Below are 21,995 nucleotides of genomic sequence, written 5' to 3'. Positions count from 1 at the left end.
TTTGTTAGCAGCTGTTCCCGACGAATTGTGGAGGAATAATTTCTGCGAATCATTATGAAGTCACAATAGGCACGCTGAGTACACCGATTCATACTGCATAATTACAATAGCTGGCGGACGTTGAGTACGCGGTAATCGGGATATATCTTGTGCATATCGACGAGCTCAATCTGTTATGCACCTCGTTTCTCGTGAGCAAACACAGCGGTGTCTTGAAGGGTAATATGAATGCGGGCGGACTCATCGTCCGCAACGTCTGTCATTGACCCGAAATTAAACAGCACCTGACACACTGCGCGAAATAGGCAAATATACCTGTCTATTGTATAATGTATATTGTACAATTATACATGTATACTTGATAGTGTTGGGATGACTCGAGTCATGACTTGATTTGACTCGAATCACTTTGCTAAAATGACGTGACTTGACTTGACTCGGCGTATCAGAAATGTGGATTGACTCGTGACTCGGAGCAAAATTCACGAGTCAATTTCAAGTCATCATGTAATCGGCGTCGATAGAAATCACGGTATCTTGCATATGGTCGGATTGTTAGCAAATTGCAGGTGTAACCCGTGAGAGCGACCAATCATGCAATGATCGTGAGTTTTACTGAGCCTCCATTGTTCTCTCACAAATAAATTGACCGCAAACGAAGTGATCGAAACGTACAGCTTACGTTGTCGTAAACTAGTATAGTAAAGTAATTTAATAGCAAAATGTATATTTCTGTTTTCTGTTCTTACCTTAACCAAACATATTGCTTAATTGAAATTGAATTCGAATATAGTTTATGTAGTCCTCAACCACTGGCGCAGGCTCGAATTGTATCATATCAATTTGTAATTGGGCGATGTAGGCTATTCCATGTTATCAATTCTTTTCACTATTCTCTGTTTTCGCTGGCAACTATATATACGTCCATTAGTGATGTAACTATTTCAGTGGTTCGCTGAGTAAGCATCGTGAGTTCGCCGGAGTTCAAGACACACGGGTCAGGTTGCGGTTCGAAATCGAAAACCTGTCCTTTTGAAATGTCCATACCCCGGTCCATGGTATCTCTAATATTTGTTAGCTGGTTTGAAATAGGCAATTGGTATCACGCTGATGCTTTTCCATCGAACAATACGATAGGACATTCCAAGGTGGAGCTCACACCTATGAACTGACCTCTTAATCAGGACATGGTATGGTATGGTATGGTATGGTATGGAAGCATGCTATGGTATGGAACGAAATTTCGGTCTTGAATATGGAAATGTTGAAGTATGGTATGGTATAGAGCAGGCCTGGGCAAAGTGCGGCCCGCGAAATGTTGCTTGGAATTCAAAACATAAAACTTGCTTTTTGAATGACTAAAACCGTAGGCTGTATCAAATGAACGGGAAATTGGTATACTTTGAAACCTGTTCATTAATATGCCAAGATTACGTGGCATACGTACCTGACATGCGTGATTCAGATTCAAAAGAAAGGCAATGTGGCAAAGTATGAGAAGCAATTGAAGTCACAAGAAATCACTCTTTCCATATAATTTAGTTCGAACCTTCCTTGTTGCCATTGTCACATTACGCATTATATATAAGGTATGTTTCAATTTGTTACGTGATATGTTTCCAAATCCCAATTCGTAAAACAAGTCAATCAGTGCTCGCGATTACTATATGACTCAACATATCTATCTCCCCTAAAGGATTAACGGGCATGCCAAAAAAAGAAAGCCGAAAACTGAAATTCAAATAAGATTCAGGTTTGGAATTTAGAGTACTAAATATTCGCATACTGGAGTCAGGGCTAAATTCGTCCTTTCAGTTTTTCCCGAGCATGTCGCCGATATTAAGGATTTTAATTAAAGTCGGTCTTATGACAAAAACACGAAACACTCGGTCAAGAGACGGCGAAGTTCAGAAAAACTGCAAGCCTCGCTCAACATAACGGCTATTTAGGCTGCTGCACGCTGCTCGGAAGACAGCGACCAATAAAATAAGCTTTGTACTATTGCATATACATTTCAGTGTAGTGGTTCTCGAACTGGGAGACGTAAAAGCATCAGAAGGGTCGCACGAAGCAGAGTTATTGAAAAAAAATTTCGCGCGCCGCGCGATATACCCTTGGCTTATAGTTTTTGCTCTGTGTATTGTCCGATTTTAATATTTCACAATTCTCTCATCAACAGCCATAATCGTCCATGCCATCAAACTATCCGTTGGTATTGGTAGAATTCTGGTTGCACTTTTATTATTTTGTGATATCATGATAAGGAGGTGAGAAATTGTTCACTATCATAAAGGGAGGGGTGCCTGAAAAAGTTTGATAACCACTGTTTTTGAGTCTTAATATTAGAACGTGGATAGGGGTTTAAAGAGAGCTAAAATGTATCATGTTTAACATTGTTTCGAATCATGAGAGGAAATAAATATTTCTTAATTAGGCGCCATGTCTCATTACCTGATATCAACACATTCACTGAGCATAGCATTTATTTACAATGTAATTTAGAAATGAAATTAAAATACTCTGGAGAATATAGGCCAAGCTAAAAAATTTTCACTTGGCCCGCCAACTTATTTATTTTTCTCATTTGGCCCGCGGAGGAAAATAATTGCCGACCCCTGGTATGAAGGAATTTCCATAATTCCATACTTTGGCAGTTTTGCCAGAACCATGACAATGATCTATCGTTCGATTTGTCAAATCAATTGCATACCTCATAAAATCGTTTACTTGCAGGTATACGTTCAGTCGTTCATTGTTCAATGTTCATCCCTCAAATTGCGACTCATACTCAGCCACATGACCCACCCGCCAGCTCGACATCTATTTGAGGACAAAAAAGTTGTGAAACTCACATACAATAGAAAATAATATGAATGATAATTGTTCCAATCTGAATATTATAAAGACGAAGATAGTCGACCGCTGTCGCGTTACAGCGTTACCCTTACAGCTTACATTTTGCGTAACGTAACTTCCAGCCCGTAAATTATTAACAGGGGTGAATGCAGCAGTTACATGAATATTTATGTCAATTTGTTGAACCGGGATGTCATTTCCTGCGCTTTTCTAGGATGATCATCGCGCAATATTTATTTGACATAAGCATCATTGTAACATTGTAGCTCGTATCGGAGCGACGTTAACCATGCCGGCCTCCAACACGCATTGTAACTTCATCAAATCAGGTTATTACTGATAAAAGATTGGACGCTCTGATGTTGGCTAATGAAGCTAATGAGTATGAACCAGTGATCCACATTGTCGGGGTAATGGAACATTTGATACGGTGTCGCAAAATCACTAGTGATTGTAGCGATGTAAAATTGTATTCTAATATATACATTCTAATGGAACAAAACCTCTGTTTTAATCAGAGGTGGTCAAAGTAGTCGCCGTCGCTACTCAAGTAGAAGTAGAAGTAACGCCGGAATTTCTACTCAAGTAGAAGTAGGAGGGGTGGTTCACAAGTAAGTAAGTAAGTAGGTATTCTACGCTTATTCTTGCCTGCAAAACTGAAAACTGTTAAGTAGAAGTAGAAGTAGTCTAAAATCATAACTGCTTAAAAAGTAGTTTGAGTAGGCAAAATCTACTTCAAGTACTTCAAAAAGTAGAAGTACTTCGTTACTGACCACTTCTGGTTTTAATTAAATTTCTGGATGATATGTCCATATTTCTGTTAGCAGTGCGTTGCCACATATAGTTTTACATGTCATGAGCTTTTGTTGTGATGCTCAAATAACCCTGTATATATTTACGTTACGTCTTCGATGATTAGGAAATCTACATTGCTGACAATATGACACCAAGGAATTGGGGATAGAATTGGCGCGTCAGATAGTTTAATCCGAAACAATTACAAAATAAACGCCGGAAAATCCCCGCACATCAAAAATAGAAGTTTTCTGATATATTGGGCAGCTGCCAAAGTATGGAAAAGGTATCAAATATGGCATGGAAGAATATTGCTATGATATGGAACGACTGAGACGGGTATGGGATATGGAAATTTCCCATTCCACGCCTTGCTGTTAATAAGAGTAGTAAATACTAATTATAGCCCTTTCGTTTTGTGTGAAAATCGTGTTTAATGGTTTGGTTCTTTTAATATTGTTGGTGATGCGCAGCTCATTTGTGCGCCATAGTAATTAGATTAATAATGTGATAGATATCTGTTTTCATGACTCAGCAAAAACTTGGGGTTCTGCAATGGCTGGCAGATTAGCGTTCGCCAGGTTAGAAAAGTGAAACACTGAAATATCTCCTTCGCGCCTCAATGCAAGTAGGTCTCAACCTATGATGTATAAATAGAACTTATGGTGTATAGGTCCCAACCCCAACTCTGGATCTTATCGCTGAACCATATATCATATTTGTGATTGCAATCCCATTCAATAAAACTGTATCTCTTTCTCTCTGTGGTCAAAACTCATATTTCGCGTATAGCGATCGAGTCATCTCGAGAAACTATTATAAGGGAACCCGCCCGAACCAACGATTTCGTAAATGTTCAAAGTTTGAAAATTTGATTCGCATAAGGTTTAGTCGAAAGTATCAAACACAATAAAACAAATATGAAAAAGATTGCATATCATCGCATTACATGAACTACAAATAGATGTATAACAGCCATTGCAACTTATTATTAGGACAGATAGAATGCAATAGAAATAGTAATTTGCGGAAAACGCAATGGTACTACCATACAGATAGATAGTGGGGATACAGATTTGGAAGTCCAATGCATAAATATCAATTCAGTCATCCGTTGGTTGTATGTATTCACTTGTCGCCATCATGCTCTCCGTCGGTCGAGTTAACAGCTACCGGCGGTTGATCATACAACTCCCGCGGGTGAGGAGCTTGAACAACGGGCGGTTTTTCAGCTCCCGTCTTACCAAATAAGGCCTTCGTTATGCCAAGCATCGGCATCTCAATCAAAATTGAAACAAGGTACGCGATTGAGTACGAAATTGGAACGATACCTAAAATGGAAACGAAAATTTGAAGAGAAGCCTACTTATTAATATTTAGAAATTATATGCCACGAGTCTTGTAACCGATTACCCAATATTAATAAGGCATAATACTAATACAGAGTATCCACCCGGGTATCATTCTAAAATCTAAAGTTTAAAAAGAGAAATGGATGACTATTCATTGAGCTTGCAATCCCAGCTAACCCAGACTATGCAATCTACCCTCGTCACATAGTGCGTAGGAAAAAACATATTAATTTACTGAAAATTTAGAAGTTCACTTCGATCTCGGGGTTGCACCCCGGATTGTGCGTGCATTTACCAGTGTTACTGTGAATAAAGACATATGAAAATGTATGTGACAATTTTGTGGCGTATCTGCACCGGCCGCAATTTTTAAATATAGACTGAACCTGCAGCAAAGTGTACACCAAGTTCATTTGGTAATGCCAACCATCTATAGGTCTACTGAGATTCAGAGCTTTTGCGAATATTTGAGTGAAAAGTTGATTCCTGAGTTCACCAACCCACTGTTACGAGTCTAATGATATTGGTACAAGGCTGTTCGTTTCTGTTGTTGTTCGACCATAAAGTTTAGGAAATCAAAGTAAATAAACGTCAGTTCAACACAACACTCAACGCAAAAGATCAATGTACAACATCTCTTTACGGCGGGTGGCTTCTAAGATCTTGAGATCACTATCACTTACCGGCGTAAAGAACAGCAATGATTGGTATGCTGAAATGAATCTTTGTCTCCATGTAACCATAGACCCAATATATGACTAGAGGATGCACCAAATAAGCACAGTATGTCAGCCGACTTAGCGGAATGAACGCCTTCCAACTTAAAAACGTATCGACCGGACCTGTAAAGGTGAACTGTAATATACACTAATGGTTGAATTTCGTGAACTTAGTTACCGCCGTATCCTGATGTACAAGCGACGACCACCCATGTCAGGCAAAACGTCCACAAAGGCCTGGATACTGCGTTATAAAACGCGGCCAGGGGAACGGATAGTAGGGTTGCGTCTCTGATGTCTCGGAATAAACCATACACGAGAGCCATGCCCGTAGCGATTGCGACCATCCAGCCCAGCAACGCGTACAGCTACAAAAAGACACGTTTCAATAGCAATTGATTAATTTGGTGCTATACGTTGTAATAAAGAATGAAATGGACATCATGGGCTGCATTTGCACTTGCAATGCTGGCCAAGCGAAAACTATTCAACATATATATATACGATATATAGGCATAATGAATATAAGCTCATGACGACAGGAAATTGCATCGTGGGTTCAATCTTGGCGGATGTATTTACTTCTTGAAATTGATTTTGAAATGACTTCTATGACAGAAATCATAGGCCACTAACAAAGTACCTCTACTTTCGTGGAGTACTCAAGTAGTGGAGATTACGTAAGAGCGTTTTTTTTTTGCTACATCCACTTCTGCGTAGGCAAAACGACTTACTTTTCATACTCTGTATTGTGAAGGAGAAAGTAATTTTAGGATATGTTTCCATAACTACTACGAGTGAAAATAGTGTGAAATAGTCCGGCATTATGGCAACTACACATATTTTCGAAAACTACACGAAATTGTGGGGGAAGTAGTCATTCTGAATTGGTCGCGAAGATGCACCAAGCAATTTCTGTAGTATCCATTTTCGATAAGATATTAAAGGTATGCGACGTCTCTACTCTTACAAACTTACATGAATAAATTTCAAATCTTCTACCTGTAATAGTTTTGACATGCTCAGAAATCACTACTTTTACTTCTGATTGAGCAGAAATTTAGGGTCATTTCTACTTCTAGTCGAGTGAGTACCAATGATGATTACTTTGAGCCCTACTATGGCAGATACAGATATAATATTATTAGCGCACAGCACGACAAGCACTAGACATCAATATATGGACGATTTCCCTTTTTCTATAACAGTATAACTATCGAATGTTAACATGGAATGGCAACGAATGATTTTGCAGTTTCGTTCCGCTTCGCTGAGGCAATGTCCCATTTCAGCTCTCCGATTGTTCCGACAATGCCGATATTTCAGACGTGGACGGCGAATTCAGGATAGTCCCAGTGTCTGGTCATATTTCAATTTATATTTCCGGAATTGGTGCGACAGTAGCTTTCGATTAACACCATATTCACTAAATTTTGCGCTCTGGATGACAGCTTTTGGATCGCCAGAAATCCTACAGTGGCTGCGCGGATCAATTCAATGTCCAGCCTCAGTGAAGCGGAACGAAGCAGAAATAGCGGTCGTTGCAATTCCATGTTTAAATTCGATATGATAACGCTTCGCCATCACGCATTATCCTGTGTAAACTGTAAAGCATTCGAAATTATTTTAAACACCCAATTCCATTACCAGGCCAGAGAAAATATTGACGCAAATATGCAGTTCTCGGCCTCGGTCAGGAATTAACATGCCAAAGTATTCTAAACACCCCCATACTTTAGCATGAAACTTATGCTGATTGCACAGCGTGACCATGTAATCATGGTTTCAAACTCACCTTGTTCATGCGCACACGAGTGTTCGATCGGTACATAATCAACCCGGCCAAAACGCCGACAAAGTACGCGCCCATTCGACACCACGGTTTTGCGTAGATGTCGGACCAGAACAGCTCCGATTGAGAAGGAGGGCCGGGCGGTGTCGGTACTGGAATAGTGACATTTCCCGGTGATACTGTCGTAGTGGCGTTCGCGAAACCTGCTACTGAATCAAGACTGTCTCCGGCTAGCGATGAGGGTCCGACCATCATACTAAATCGTAATGGAAGACATCAGTTTGATTGCACTTTTGAAACTGCAAAATATCTCACTGGAAAAGCAGTCCGATTCCCACCGATTGTGGTTGCTGACTGTAATGAGATGACACCACGCCGCTAGCGATTATGCTCAGCAATATGCCGAAGTTCAAAATCAGGACCCCAGCCAAGTTACTCCTGCAAAATAGATTGATTGATAATTCAAAGTCACGACCTATTATGGGCCGTATTTCGACCGCAATAACATACCTTAAAGACCATATATGCACTAAAATACCTAAAATATTACCTGACCGAGTAGCTTTTCATGCAATATGCCATATAAGCATATAAGCTAAACACGTCCATTCCCATTACACGAGATCCTCGTCTAAAGGAAACATCTACTTACCCCCACCCAATAGCAACCTAACTAAGAAATCTATCGACTACTCGGGACCTATCATCTGGAATGCATTACCACCACATATCCGTGAATTGCCTTATAATAGATTCAAAAAAGCCCTACTTGATCACCTCTTGTCGTTACACTAACACTGTTGCCCTACCTCGCCCAGACATTGCTTCATTGATCATTTGCCACCATTGTTTAATTTTTTTTTTTTTTTAACTAAACATTTCTTTACAGCCAGACTGTTCAGAGTCAAGTGTACCTGTTTGATGCTGGTGTGATCAGACTAGATGACCTTCACGGTCTTATCGATCATTCCTATCTAATACCGAATACTGTGCACGCATATTTTCTGTACCACCATCACTGCCGTTTGTTATGTATTTTGGTTCGATGAAAATAAAGACTCTCTCTCTCTCTCTTCACACAACGATGTTGAAAAAGTGACAACTATTTTTCCAAAACTGCTAAGTCGGTTATTACATGCTTTAATTTAGTTATGAAGTACTTTTGAGATGGTTATTTATTTTTTGCATTCAGTAAGTATGCGAAATATTTTCTGCATAACATCGATCGCGATAACACGGTTTCCGTGATAAAAAGTGTGCTGTGAAACATACTCGTAAAAAACTAATATGACATATACAATATGACATGTACATTGTACAATTACACATATATGTGAAAACTGGAAGTTAATGTTTTCCGTCTCGTCCATGTAATTTTGCAGAGACAAATTATGGCAATTCCTATAAAAATAATCCTCTGACTATCACATAGAAAACCGAAATGACATACCTGTAAATGACTAACAGCAGCAAAGGGAGCATCAGGAAGAATTGCATATCATTTGCGAGGTACCATCCCCACGCGAAACACTGTTGTGAAAATCAGAACCGAGATTTATCCACTGCTAATCATTCCCGTCATATAGTGTAAAGTCGCATTATTACCTCTTCTCCCAGAGACGCTGGATACATGTTGTTTATATACAGCAAATTCGTCCACCAGTACGATTTACAAGGGCCGCTAAATGACAGCGCAGTTTGTGGCCAAAACGGTCCATCGCCAAATTTACTGTACAGACCCGTCGCTATCAGAATGCAGAACGCGTACGCCGGAGTCAATCTGAAATAAAAGCGTTAGTAAGTCAGGCTTGCTGTCGTTCTTGCATGGTTAGATATTACGACAAAAGTCGAAAATTTGTATATTACGTGTATGCTAGGAGGCATCAGACTATAAATTATTTGGATCTCTTACTTGACCAAGTGCCCTTGGATGGGCGAAATATGCGAAGCGTATGGAAATAGCCATATGTTGAACTAATTTCAACGAAAACGCAACAAAGCTGAGGCGGGTTGGTGCTCGTACTTTGCAAATGCGCAAGAATTTTGCAAATGGCCGAAGTTTGATTTCATTTTGCAAATGGCCAAGACCAGTCAAAACTCACGACAGGGTGGGGCGATTAGCACCCAGTTGGGCAAGACCCAGATGGGCCCGCCCCCACAAGTACGGTGAAATTCAAATCCAAATATCCAGATATTCATTCAAAACTGACGTCAGTTAGTTGGTGCAACCATATGTCCCACCATCAATTCGACTGACGTCAGTCCATATGACCCCCCTCACCACCAATTCGGCCTAATCCAAATCCAAATCCAAATCCAGATTTACATATAAATAATTCCAGAATAACTGATGCGTCCACCACCTATTTGGCCAAATCCAAATCCGAAAATCCGTATTTTCATCCGAGAACCCCTGCTCTAGGCTATCTCTTTCTGAAACGTCACAATAGTGCTCCAGCCACGATTGGTCTCTCACCTCAGATATCTGTAGGCGAGCATCAACGGCACGTTGATTTTACCGTTACGCTTCTTCATTTCCTTCAGCCCTAGGTAGGCGGCTAGGAGCCCGCTGAAAAAGAAGAACGAATCCACAGAAAACGTGGCGTTTCCAATAGTCTGAAATGTCCATTCCGTTATGTAATAGTGGGCTGCATCGACGCCGTTATCTGAAATTGAAAGAAGTTATTGACTTGTTTTTCATCACGAGATCAAATTCAACAATTGGCAATTCGCGAATTGTTATGTCGTACGGCGTATACGCAATGAAAGATGTCTTGTCATTGTTGGTTATCCTCTGAAAGCGAGATATCTAATTTGAATAAGTAGAGCCAGATGTGGGTGTATATAATTCTAATCTAATTTGTGGAATGTTTCTTTGCTCTAATTCGCTTTTGCTGTACGCATAAAAAGTTATAGCAGGCCGTAGTTCTCTCGAATCTGCTCCAAATAAGTCGAGCAGCCATAAGGAATGCTAGCATTTACGCAGAATAAAGGCTTAACCTGTACCTAGATTAAAATCACACGTACACATATAGGCGACATCCGTAGTATATAGAGCGTTCTTACCAACAAAGTTACCACCAAATATGAAGGTATGGCCCAATATGACCCATGTCATGCTGAAAAATCGAAGTCCGTGGAGTACGTTGATGTTGCCTGCTTTTTGAGTTGTGTCGAAGATGGCCTTGGTATTTTTGATGAAGGAAAATGACAGCACCAGGTTTGAAGTTACTGAAATCGAAAATGTCACATATTCCATTTTCACACACCCGCATGGTGACAACATAAACATAAACATATACAATATACATATGTTTGTTTGTTTGTTTGTTTTTGGGGTATTCATGGTGTTTGTCGACTACTAAGGTCATTTACACCAGGCCGATATTCTGCTTATTTTCCGTAACTGCCCACCTCTAGGCTTTGTAAGACACCGCTGACGCGGATGAGGTGGCGAGGAGGAGCCTAGGTAAACCTCCAACACTTAGGTATCGGAATTCGGAAGTCGACCTCGGTCGGACTCGAACCCGCACCCATTGGTGTTGCAGCCGCGGATTATACCACTGCGCTATCTCGCCACGCATAGACATATGTTAATATGAGTATGGTTTACGAGTAATATTACAGCGTTATATGATCCTAATTATTAGGTTTCTCAGTGTTAAAATTTCTTCAAAACTATCGTATGTATCAGGTATTTACGATACGACTTATACAGGATAGTAAAATAATTATTTGAGTATATAGTTGAATCTCCAGAATAGGGGAGATGTGGTTCCGATGGATCACTGGGACCGAAAATACTTGAAAAATTCTCCATGATAATTCCATGATTACACTCCGTGAATTTGTCTACAATTACATGCTGACAGAATCTTTCTTCACATGCAAAAAAAATCGACCTGCGTGAGTTATGGGGTCTGTGACGAATGATTTACGTTTTAGGGGGTGTAAAGTAAATTTGGATCGACATTTGCATTTTTCTATATCACTTTTCAGAATAACAAACCCCCCATAATTTTTGATGTGAAGTATAGGGCTTGTATCAGGGTATACAATGGCACATATTTTTTGAATCAATACCATCCTCGAGTGAACTATTTTCAAGTCAATTACAATATTTATGGGGTGGGGAACCTATGGTACCATAGCCAAATCAAACAAAATGAATGGACGAACTAATCACTTAACAACAGAAACTCGCCTACATATATATAGGCTGTAAATCATAGTTACCTGTGGTGTTTTATCGTTATTACGAGGTATTTGAAAATCAAAATGTCGATTTGCGGGTAATATGTATGTGGCATTAATTTTGTAAGTTTAGGCGTAAATCAAAACATGATTTTATGCCAACATTTAAGTTGATATAATCTTTTTTATTCTTGAATGTCGCAACGAAACATTCTTCATTGGCTTGCCGTAGCTTAGCTTATAGTACACAACAAAACAAGTTAACAAATTTGAGTTTTTGAGCGTATGTCTCATAGGTCCCATGGTTGTGTGGCTTTGGATCCACCGGGTGGGGACCGATGACACGTTCGAGCAACAAATTCTAAACGTTTATAAATATTTTTTGAAAAACAGGATATTCATGTAAATGTCCGCGATAGGTAGAGCTTGTATCGAAGTGTTGAGACAGCAAAAGATCTGCTATTCTCGGCTGAAGATTTGAGGGCCAGAGATCATTTTGCAATTTTTGATCCATCGGTACCACATCTCCTCTACGTCTGATCTATTAAAAAAAATCAACAGGTCAGATGCAATATCATCAAATCTGTACAAGGGTTTGGAGGATGCGTCATAGTTACGATAGCTAATCGTAACGTACAGAGTCGAATTTATCCTTATATCATATCAGGGATATCTAGATATCCCTGTATCATATTATACCTTAACTAAACAAATGTGTCCAAATGTATTTACGTACCTCACGAGTTTCATCTTAATCAAACTTATCATCAACTGTACCCATGTTTGAGTAGTACAAACACAGCAAAACCCTGCCGGTGACAGGAGTGAAGCATTACCGACAACATTGGAGGCAGCACTAAGTTAATAGACATGTCGCGGCCGCGGACGTTGATTGCCAAGCGCAAGCAATCAAGTGGTTATTGTTATCGCAGAAAACGACATGATGGGTGTGATATTCACGTCCTGTTATAATAGCAAGCCATGGTTGATAAAATATGATTAAGATCAATCTGAAGATTGGAAGCATGTATAAAAAAGGCGCGCCATTTCATATACGAGGCCCGCCCCGTCTCCAATATAACGACATCATCGATATTGTGATTTATGAAGTAACATTCAATCGGGAAAAAGAAATATAAACGGGAATCGGTCTTTGTGACGCAATAGTCACGAGTGAACAGACTTTCGCAGATTGTCAACAAACAGGGGTGGAGTTAAATTGGACCAACTTTTCATTTTCCTAATAGCTCGAGGACCACCTCAAAATACTATTGTGCCCGACCGGTTAAGAACCATTGCTCTATGCTCGCTCATGCCCTCTACCGCTTGTATGCTACTATTGTCCACGTCAATTCATAAACACTATTTGACTCGCAAGAGATGCGGACGTCGACTAAAGACCTTTTTTAGATGAAATATTGCTTTATATGTGACATTGATTTACTCAAAGATGGTCAGTAACGTAGTACTTATAGTTTTTCGGAGTCCTCAATTAGGTTTTTGGTATATACTTGCACTACTTGCTTAAGTGTTTATTATTTCAGACTATACCTTGTCTGCAATATCAGTTTTCAGTATTTTAGGCGAAACCACGTCTGGATTATTAACTTTTTTACTTACTTAGAAATAGTTACTTTTACTTCTACACGAGCACCAGGACTATTTTGTCGCCGCTGAAGTTACTCGGTGGTTATATAAAACTCCCTTATAGATTGTTTGTTGCATTCATGGTGTTTGTCGACTATTATGGTCATTTAAACCTGACCAATTTTCTTCATTTTTATTCAGTAGCTGCCGATTTGTAGCACGGCCCACTTCTAGGCTAGACACCGCTTGCGCGGAGCAGCCTAGATAAGCCAACAACGCTTAGGTAGGGATTCTGAAGTCGACCTCAGTCGGACTCTAACCCGCAACCTATTGGTGTTGCAGCTGTGGATTATACCATTACGCTATCTCGCCGTATATATGGTTATACAGTTGGCGGTCAACCAACTACTGTATTTTTAGTAGTTCTAACTCCAGTTCTATAGTTGAGGATTTTGAAAATTGAGTGGTTCTGGTTCTAGTTGCGCATTTTAAAAATATTTAAGTTGCGGAACAACTGTAGAAAACGCGTGTCGTCGATTGACGTGAATCGCGATACCGGTGTTCTGTTGCGAGCATAGGATAGTGTAATGGTGATGCGTCCGGCTACTTGATCGGTAGGTCGTGGGTTCGATCCCCGGCCGGGTCACACCAACGACTAGGAAACTGGTATCCGCCCCTATCCTGCCAGGCGCTCGACATCCACGGATAGCATGAAGAAAAAAAATCGGGGGTGCTTACTAGATGACCTTACGGTCCTCTCGCATCTCCGTCATCAAAAGCATCTCGATGGTGCAGACGAAACCGAATACCGCCCTTCTCTCTATTGCCGCCATTGCTCAGTATCATCACTACTAACAGCGGAGTGGCCAGGGGTAGGGGTTTTGGGAGTCGGATCCCTTCTATGTTGCCAACTTGAAGCCCCGATCTTTTGAAATGTCGATTCAGTCTCCAGCATTTCCTAGCTCATTTGTAATTCGTATTATCAGTTTCAGTTAGTCGCGGATTTCGAAAAGTGAGTATAGTTCCAGTTTTATTCTGTACAAGTACGTCCCTCACCGGACAATTTTCTTTTGGGCGTGATCTCCGGATAAGTTTCCAAACTGTTATATTCAGCTTCTGAAGATTGCTGCTTGTTCAAGTGATATTCGTAAATAGTAGCGATGATCACCAAGGCCCCGAGGATCGACGTGATAACTCTGAATATGCGAGAATGCATCAGCGCGTAACTTACACGCGAACAAGTGATTCCCGTACAGAGCAGCAATATCCACGGATGTATATTCGGTCGGCTGGACATGAGTATACGCCAGAATTTTCGTTTTTAACAAATTCGACAAAGGAGAGACGAATTCCTCTACTTGTTCCGACGAACAAGTGCTAGGTAAGCATACGCCAACAGCCGGGTTGGCTCCTCCAAGCATTCCTGCAGCCTGCTGTAGACGGGAAATAACGAAAATGAAACACTATGAATATAGGACGTTGAAGTTGAATATTTTTGTCCTTGATGTTTTACGGCATACACCACGGCTCATGATATACATATACACCATCTGTGCTCTGCTCATGCACATGCATACCATGAGTCATGCAAGCATGATGTACATTGTACATATACCGCTGGAGTCTGGACAGGGAAGGTACAGATATAGCCTTGCAACTGTAAGGCTGTCTAAGTCAGAGGTCTCAAACTCAAATGTGCTCACGGGCCAATTTCCTACTTTTTGATGGCGCCGCGGGCCGCAGCACCAATAAATAATAGGGGAATTCAATGTAATTCAAAGTAGGTCTTATTTCCAGATTTCGAGCATAGGCCTACTCCTGATAACTAGGCTATATTGATCATGTCATTACCGAGGTCAAATAGAATCAGCGTTTGATTTTACCTTCGAATGTTGGAACAGATCAATAACAACTTGAACATAATGGATCTGTGCCATAACAATAGAAATGTGCAATCGCCGAAGAATCCATTGGTGTTACAGCTGTGAAGCGTAAGCTACGACTAGTTGATACTCGCCACATTAAATTGGCGATAATAGCATATAGAATAGGCTTACCATATTTCGGAAATCAAAAAAGAGGACACTTTTTCAGAGATTTTCAACTTGCAAAACCGGAGTGAAATTCTCAAAAACCGGTTAATTTTTCCCACTTTGTGATCGGTTGACTAAAAAAAAAAAAAAAAAAAGGGCATCTTTTCGCCCAGAGCTAAAATCACCGTTTTTCACTCCGAAATACGCGTCGGAGCTTCACTTCTGTGCTGATATACGGCATATCACTCGCAATTTGCTCTAAATCTGCTCTAAATCTCAAAAAATAGGACAAAATCTCAAAAAAGAGGACAAAAGGGCGTCCTCCGAGGACACTTTCAAAAAAGTCAAAAAAGAGGACAAATCCTCTTAAAAGAGGACGTATGGTAAGCCTAATATAGAAAGATACCCAAGATGGCACAGGACGTAACCAACTATACATCAATGAGGCAACATAATGCCAATGGCAGTTGCCATACCTACCTGGTTAGATATCTAAATAAGCTACGCAACGCAAGCTACGACCTTTTGATATTTTACTATTTCTCCTACCAGTTTGATAGTTTGTTCATACAGTGTCCTATACGGTGTGGACACAAGCAAATCTCACGGCTCAGTGAAATTGGTCTACGTCACACTTTCCATTTGGTCAAAGGCAATTTGACGGTAATTTCGACAGGCTTGTCCAGCATTAAATTTGATAAAACGGCTATCAATGGTTAGTGGAGTTCCAGGACCACGAGCAGAATAAATATATATTCTCGCAATCAGTACCGCGGTAGCTTTCGATTGATACCCTTTTTATCAAATTTCATTCTAGGCAAGCCGGTCAAAAATTACCGTCAAATTGCCATTGACCAAATGGAAAATGTGACGTACAGCAATTTCACTGAGCTTTGAGATTTGCTTGTGTCCACACCATATAGGACACCATGGTTTGTTGCGTTCGTGGTTGTACCAAGTCACGGCATTCCGAGTCACAAAAGTCCTTCTCTGATTGTAGCGTTTGACGCGACGAGTACGAGTATTTCTACACAAGGTCGCGCGAAAGTCAAAATCACAATTTTCAGTCACGAATCATCAACGGGTCATGTTTTACCATCATAAACAAGTAATTTCAGGTCATAGTTGATCTTCCACTGCGTAGTAACTTTTGAAAGTGATGTATTAGTGAAGTTTGAAGAGTAGTTTCAGGCTTCTGGAGTTGTTTTAGAGCGAATTTTAAGCTCTCAAATTAAAAAAAAATGGTAGTTAAATATTGTCGAATACTTCGAAATCCCAAATGCCGTCGCGGGTCGCACAAAATGGCCTCGCGGGCCGCGTGATTGAGACCTCTGGTCTAAGTCATGCACCAGCTCCCCATGCTATCCGGGTAATGCTGAGCGCCAAGCGGGGAAGAGAAGGATACCAGTGTTACTAATCAGGTCTGTCATGGCTTGAATATTTTCCGGTTTATTTCAACACAAACATATTATTCAATTGCATGTATGCTGAACTTATGTGCCCCCAAAAGTGTCTTGTACTGCATAGGCCAACGCAAGTGGTTCCACTTCTATTTGGAAACTTTCGTAGGTACTAAGTAGGGTTGCAATTGACACAAAAATCGATTTAAAGCAAACATATTTAAAACATGGGACTTTTAAACATGTTTTTACTGTTTGTTTGTTTTTTACTAGTGTTTTAGCGATGACGTCACGAATCTTTAACTGTGACGTCACAGTGGAGATACATTCATAATTGAAAATATAGGGTAAATATGTCTACTTTGGCGAAAAACGCTTCCGACCCTGCCATAAACGGACCAAACGGATATCTAACAAGGACTTCATCGTTATGCAGCATTTTTACGGTCGGTGGTTATCGTCGTCAGAACACCCATTCCGTACCATTGATTTATATTTACGTGCTATGACTGTTGAACCAACGACGATTTCGAGGGTTGCAACCAATTCCATATCGTATACGCCGATTATATCGGGTGCAAATCGTCCGTAGGCTCATACTACATTTTATTCCGAATGTATTTACACAATTATGACATAATTATACAACGTTTGAAAAAAAAATGTAAAGATATTACTTTCTTGAGTACTTTTCAGTTATTCGTTTTTTACTTCCACTCAAGTAGTTTTGACATGTTTTAGGAATTGCTACTTCTAGTCGTTATTATCCTAAACCGATCATTTCATAGCAAACTTCATATGGTCGCTAAATAACCGTTAGCGTGCGATTGCTTGAACTTGGAGCCCAAAATATATGGTCAGTTGGTCACTTGTCTTATACTTGTCTTGCATATATCGGACTTGAAAAGCAAATCAATTCAAAAAGCGATGTTCAAATTGTCTAAACTGCAACCTTAACGTTACGGCAAGTTTTACCAGCATCCTATCAAAGGTGACATTGCGACCTTTAGCCTAGGTCGAGCGTAAGGAAGTGACGTGATATCGAGAACGACTGAAAACCAGTCATCTGTAGTCATCATTTTTCTAAACACTCACGTTGACGAAATGCGTATATCACGCTGAGTGTGCATTGCATAGAGCACGTTATTTTTGGTATTCATGGCGTCGCAACTACTGTCGTAATTTACATTTACATTTTACACACGCAATAAATCAATCACAAATCATTAATTAATACATCAAAGCATAGTTGTTCCCAGATAATATCGGGGATCCAGATCCTTATACTTTAAGTTGTCTACTCAATTATTTTATCATTTATGGCCAGGGCCTCCTGAATCGTACTGGCCGTTTTTAAAACACCTTCGAAGTACTTCCTGCTCGCATCAGAGTCAGAGTTCAATTGTTTTCAATTAGGACAACATATTATGGCCATGGAACATCACGCGATAAGCCAACGCTGGTTGCCAACATTTGCCATTCCGTGGAGCTCTTCGGCATATATTCAACATTCAATTTAGCCAAGAGGATGCCGAGAGCCGCATTCTATGATATACAATATACATATATATCCTACGGATAGGGCTGGGCAAAATCGAGTACCTGAGTGATTCGATTCTGAATCACGTAATATGCTTCGAGTCGAGTCGAGTAATCGAGTATCACTCATTATGAAGTCATAACATTATCTAATAGTCAAAGTTGAATTATGTACCGTTTATGCCACCACAAAGAATATAATGCCTATTATCCATCTCATAAATGATACTTGGGTATTTTTGACCATACCGAATTCATTTCACTTGGTGACAATGTTATGGAATAATCATAACTTTCGGAAATGTGCTACGTCCAGTAACCTTCGTAGCTTTGTACTATATGTTTCGTACGCTACGATGCTACCAATCTAGGTTCCAAGGCTTCAACAGTGAAAATTAGTATCGAAACTATAATTCTGGTTGATTAATTAACTTTCAGTGGCGAGAAGGGCAGATTTTCAGTACTCGAAAAAGTCGTCTTTTAGTACTCGACTCGAATCATCAAAATTCATGCTCGATTCAGATTCGAGTACTGGAATCATTGTGCCCAGCCCTACCTACGGACGTGACTCCAAATATCTGAGCAAAAAAGTCGAAACTGCGCTTTCGATGATGCAACAATGATTGCGTGACTATTGCGACGCGTCATGTTCTGCGCATACCTGCTGATAGCTCGTGGGAATCGTGAGATAGAAATATTTTCCCGAGAACTTGGCAGTGTGCGAGTTCCTGCACTCGTAATAGCGTCCCATCCATTGCAGGTTTCCTAACTTGATTCCGGCTCCTAGTTTCCCCCACGAATCCACCACTGTGATAGAATTATATTAGTTTTGTTCTGTCAACACTGTATTATTAGAATGAAGTGGTTGACGACCATAGGTGGTCAGTAACGAAGCCTTGTCGACAACAATGATTTCAACAACGTACATCAGTGGTTCTCAACATTTCCTTACCGCGTGCCAACGCGAGATTCTAGGATTTTGTTGCATACCAACAAACTGACAGAAATCTCAACTTTTCTCCAAATGTATACAAGATATAGACATGGGGAATTTCGAAAAAAATGCGGCCTATGAGCTATTACGTGCTTGATAATAAGGCAAATTTACTGCGATGGCTGCACCATGGTTGCACCATGCAATTTATTTCTTCTCGACAAGCTGATCTAGGCGGAGTGCAACTAAGTCGAATGACGCATAAAGTATTTATATATGCATTCGATTAAGATATTTCTTAAATTGGAGTAAATTGCGTTAACGATAGGTGAAAATTGTCACTTTGCGTACCACGGGTTGAGAACCACTGTCCGGTGTCTACTGACGTACGTGAGCTAATTGAACATGTACGTACAGAGTACAACATTGAACGATGAATAAATCAGTGATGCACCACTAACACAACTCTATTCAGTGTTCTATCATAGTATGCGATACATAGCAGCCTACAATCATACTGCAGTAGGTATTAAGCTGTTTTGCTACTTTGCTGTTTGCTATGGTCTATATTGTACTGGCAATATTCGCCTAATTAGACTATAGGAATTTAACAAATTTGTTTAGAAGTCTCCGTCGCTTTGACATATATTATCCGAAACGAGATGTAGGCTACCTTTATACAATTTCGTACAACACCATGTCACCTACGTTGAAAGTAGGCCACGAACACTGCATTACCACAGTACCACACCATGCAGGAAAATACGTTCCAAACTTCTAAATCACTTTAAGAATTAATGCTTTGTTTCCCTAAATATAGGACAAACCACCAACTTCTTAAATTTTGGAATTGATATCAAAAAGTTTAAATATATTTGGCGGATTGGCTGGAAACATGCCACGGACCGGCGGTTGAGAACCACTGGTTTATTCAACGAAAAGATTTGATGCTTGTCGCCTGATGGCCTTTCGCACTGCGGTTAACGAGAATGCACATTGCACAGAATGTATACGACGGAAATAGATTATATCAAGAAACGATCAAAGTTCAGAATTGAATGCAAACAGTAAACTATAGATAACTAACCTACGGTTAGGTTAGTTATCTATAGTTAAACGATCAGCGAAATAAGACAATGTGTATCACGTCATACTTACTTCCTAACGCGTACTTTTCTCTCTTGAACATATCCGTGCCAAAGTTCACAAGGGAATACACGCATTCGGATATTTTTCTATCATCCAACTGACTTCGTGTTAAATTTTCTAGTAGACCGACGATCTCCTTCTTGTGATCAAGTTGGTCGAATAACGTCTCGAATTGGGATTGTTCCTGAATCATTCTGTATGCGAACGCTTTCACCTGCGTCTCCGGGTTATTTGAACTGATGTATTTCGTCCGTTGCGATTGAACTAGTGAAATTAATGCGAGACATCCTATGGCCAAAATCGGCCTGGCGACCATGATTGCGTTTTGATCTGCCTAAAGAGACTGCTTTGAAGAGATAAACGAACATATTATAAGAGATAAACGTAGATAAATGTAGATAAATATCCTTGCGACGTTTCAAAATGATAACCTACAATATTATATGAATGGATATCTACGCATAACTAAACATGTACGGTAGATGTAATGTGCGTTACATATCTATCAGCAATTACGCATGTCTTCGATTGTCAAAGCTTGACGTATCATCCATTTCGCTTTTATGGCACAGCATCTATCCATAGTTAATCGATCGATTGTATGAGTCGCCTATCTAAAAAAACGCTGTGTCATTTGTCAGTTGATGGTAAATTTTGATGTCTGCCGCATTCCGCTTTTTACCATACTGATAGCGAGCGGATCAACCGAACTTTTAAAAATGTGCCGCGCTTGTTCGCTATTATAAGTATGGTTCGCAGACTCTAACGACTACATTGCAAACGCTGTGCTGCAGCTATGGTGGTGACGACTGACGAGTCGCAATAATTAATAATATTATTGACGAAGCAATAAAGTTTCTGTCTGGGACAACAAAATGGACAGGTGATAGTGTATATGTTTGTTGCGATGTCGCGTATAGCTCCTGATGGGGCGTTCTTTGTGCAAAAACCAATTGAACTGTGCGATCGTGATCACATCATGTGATCTGTACGAACGAATACAACATACTACGCTAGGCTTACCATACGTCCTCTTTTAAGAGGATTTGTCCTCTTTTTTGACTTTTTTGAAAGTGTCCTCGGAGGACGCCCTTTTGTCCTCTTTTTTGAGATTTTGTCCTCTTTTTTGAAAATTTAGGTCAGATTTAGAGGAAATTGCGAGTGATATGCCGTAAATTAGCGCAGAAGTGAAGCTCCGGCGGGTATTTCGGAGGGAAAAGTGGTGATTTCAGCTCTGAGCGAAAAGAAGACCTTTTTTTATAGTCATCCACCTAGCTATGTGGAGTGAAAAACGTGTTTTTGAGCTCTGAGCGGAAGTGAAGACCTTTTTTTTTTTTTTAGTCAACCGATCATGAAGCGGGTGAAATTTACCTGTTTTTGAGAATTCTTCTCCAGTTTTGCTTGTCTGAAATTTCTGAAAAAGTGTCCTCTTTTTTCATTTCCGAAATATGGTAAGCCTATACTACGCGCATTGAAGCATCATGATAACAAGAAGCGAATGCACTCGATCCAAATCCCTTACAGACAATGCATTTCAATTATTAGAAAGAAATTTGGCTCAACATGTCTGCGGCAACGCAATAAGGGTACTATTATAGAAATTAAACATGGAACGGCAACGACCAATTTTGCAGCTTCGTTCCGC

At 40.1% G+C, this 21,995-nt stretch overlaps 1 protein-coding gene across 1 annotated transcript; it reads right to left on the bottom strand.

Moving 5' to 3' along the window:
* Positions 1-4,506: 4,506 nt before the first annotated feature.
* On the bottom strand, positions 4,507-20,724 carry LOC145445744 (nose resistant to fluoxetine protein 6-like). Its single transcript, XM_080323862.1, has 13 exons — positions 20,360-20,724; positions 18,929-19,074; positions 14,550-14,728; positions 14,352-14,491; positions 10,581-10,745; positions 9,991-10,180; positions 9,120-9,294; positions 8,965-9,044; positions 7,830-7,952; positions 7,518-7,770; positions 5,901-6,090; positions 5,687-5,845; positions 4,507-4,982 (listed from the first exon to the last, which is right to left on the bottom strand). The coding sequence occupies exons 1-13, from the start codon at positions 20,664-20,666 to the stop codon at positions 4,780-4,782; spliced, it is 2,310 nt and encodes a 769-aa protein (XP_080179988.1). The 5' UTR covers positions 20,667-20,724; the 3' UTR covers positions 4,507-4,779.
* Between the last annotated feature and the right edge of the window lie 1,271 nt (positions 20,725-21,995).

The sequence above is a fragment of the Botryllus schlosseri genome, chromosome 9, assembly GCF_051294905.1.
Source record: "Botryllus schlosseri isolate E-star chromosome 9, Bs_hap1, whole genome shotgun sequence".
Classification (NCBI taxonomy): Eukaryota; Metazoa; Chordata; class Ascidiacea; order Stolidobranchia; family Styelidae; genus Botryllus; species Botryllus schlosseri.
The sequence above is the reverse complement of the archived record's forward strand: the minus strand, read 5'-3'. Positions and strand labels throughout refer to the sequence as shown.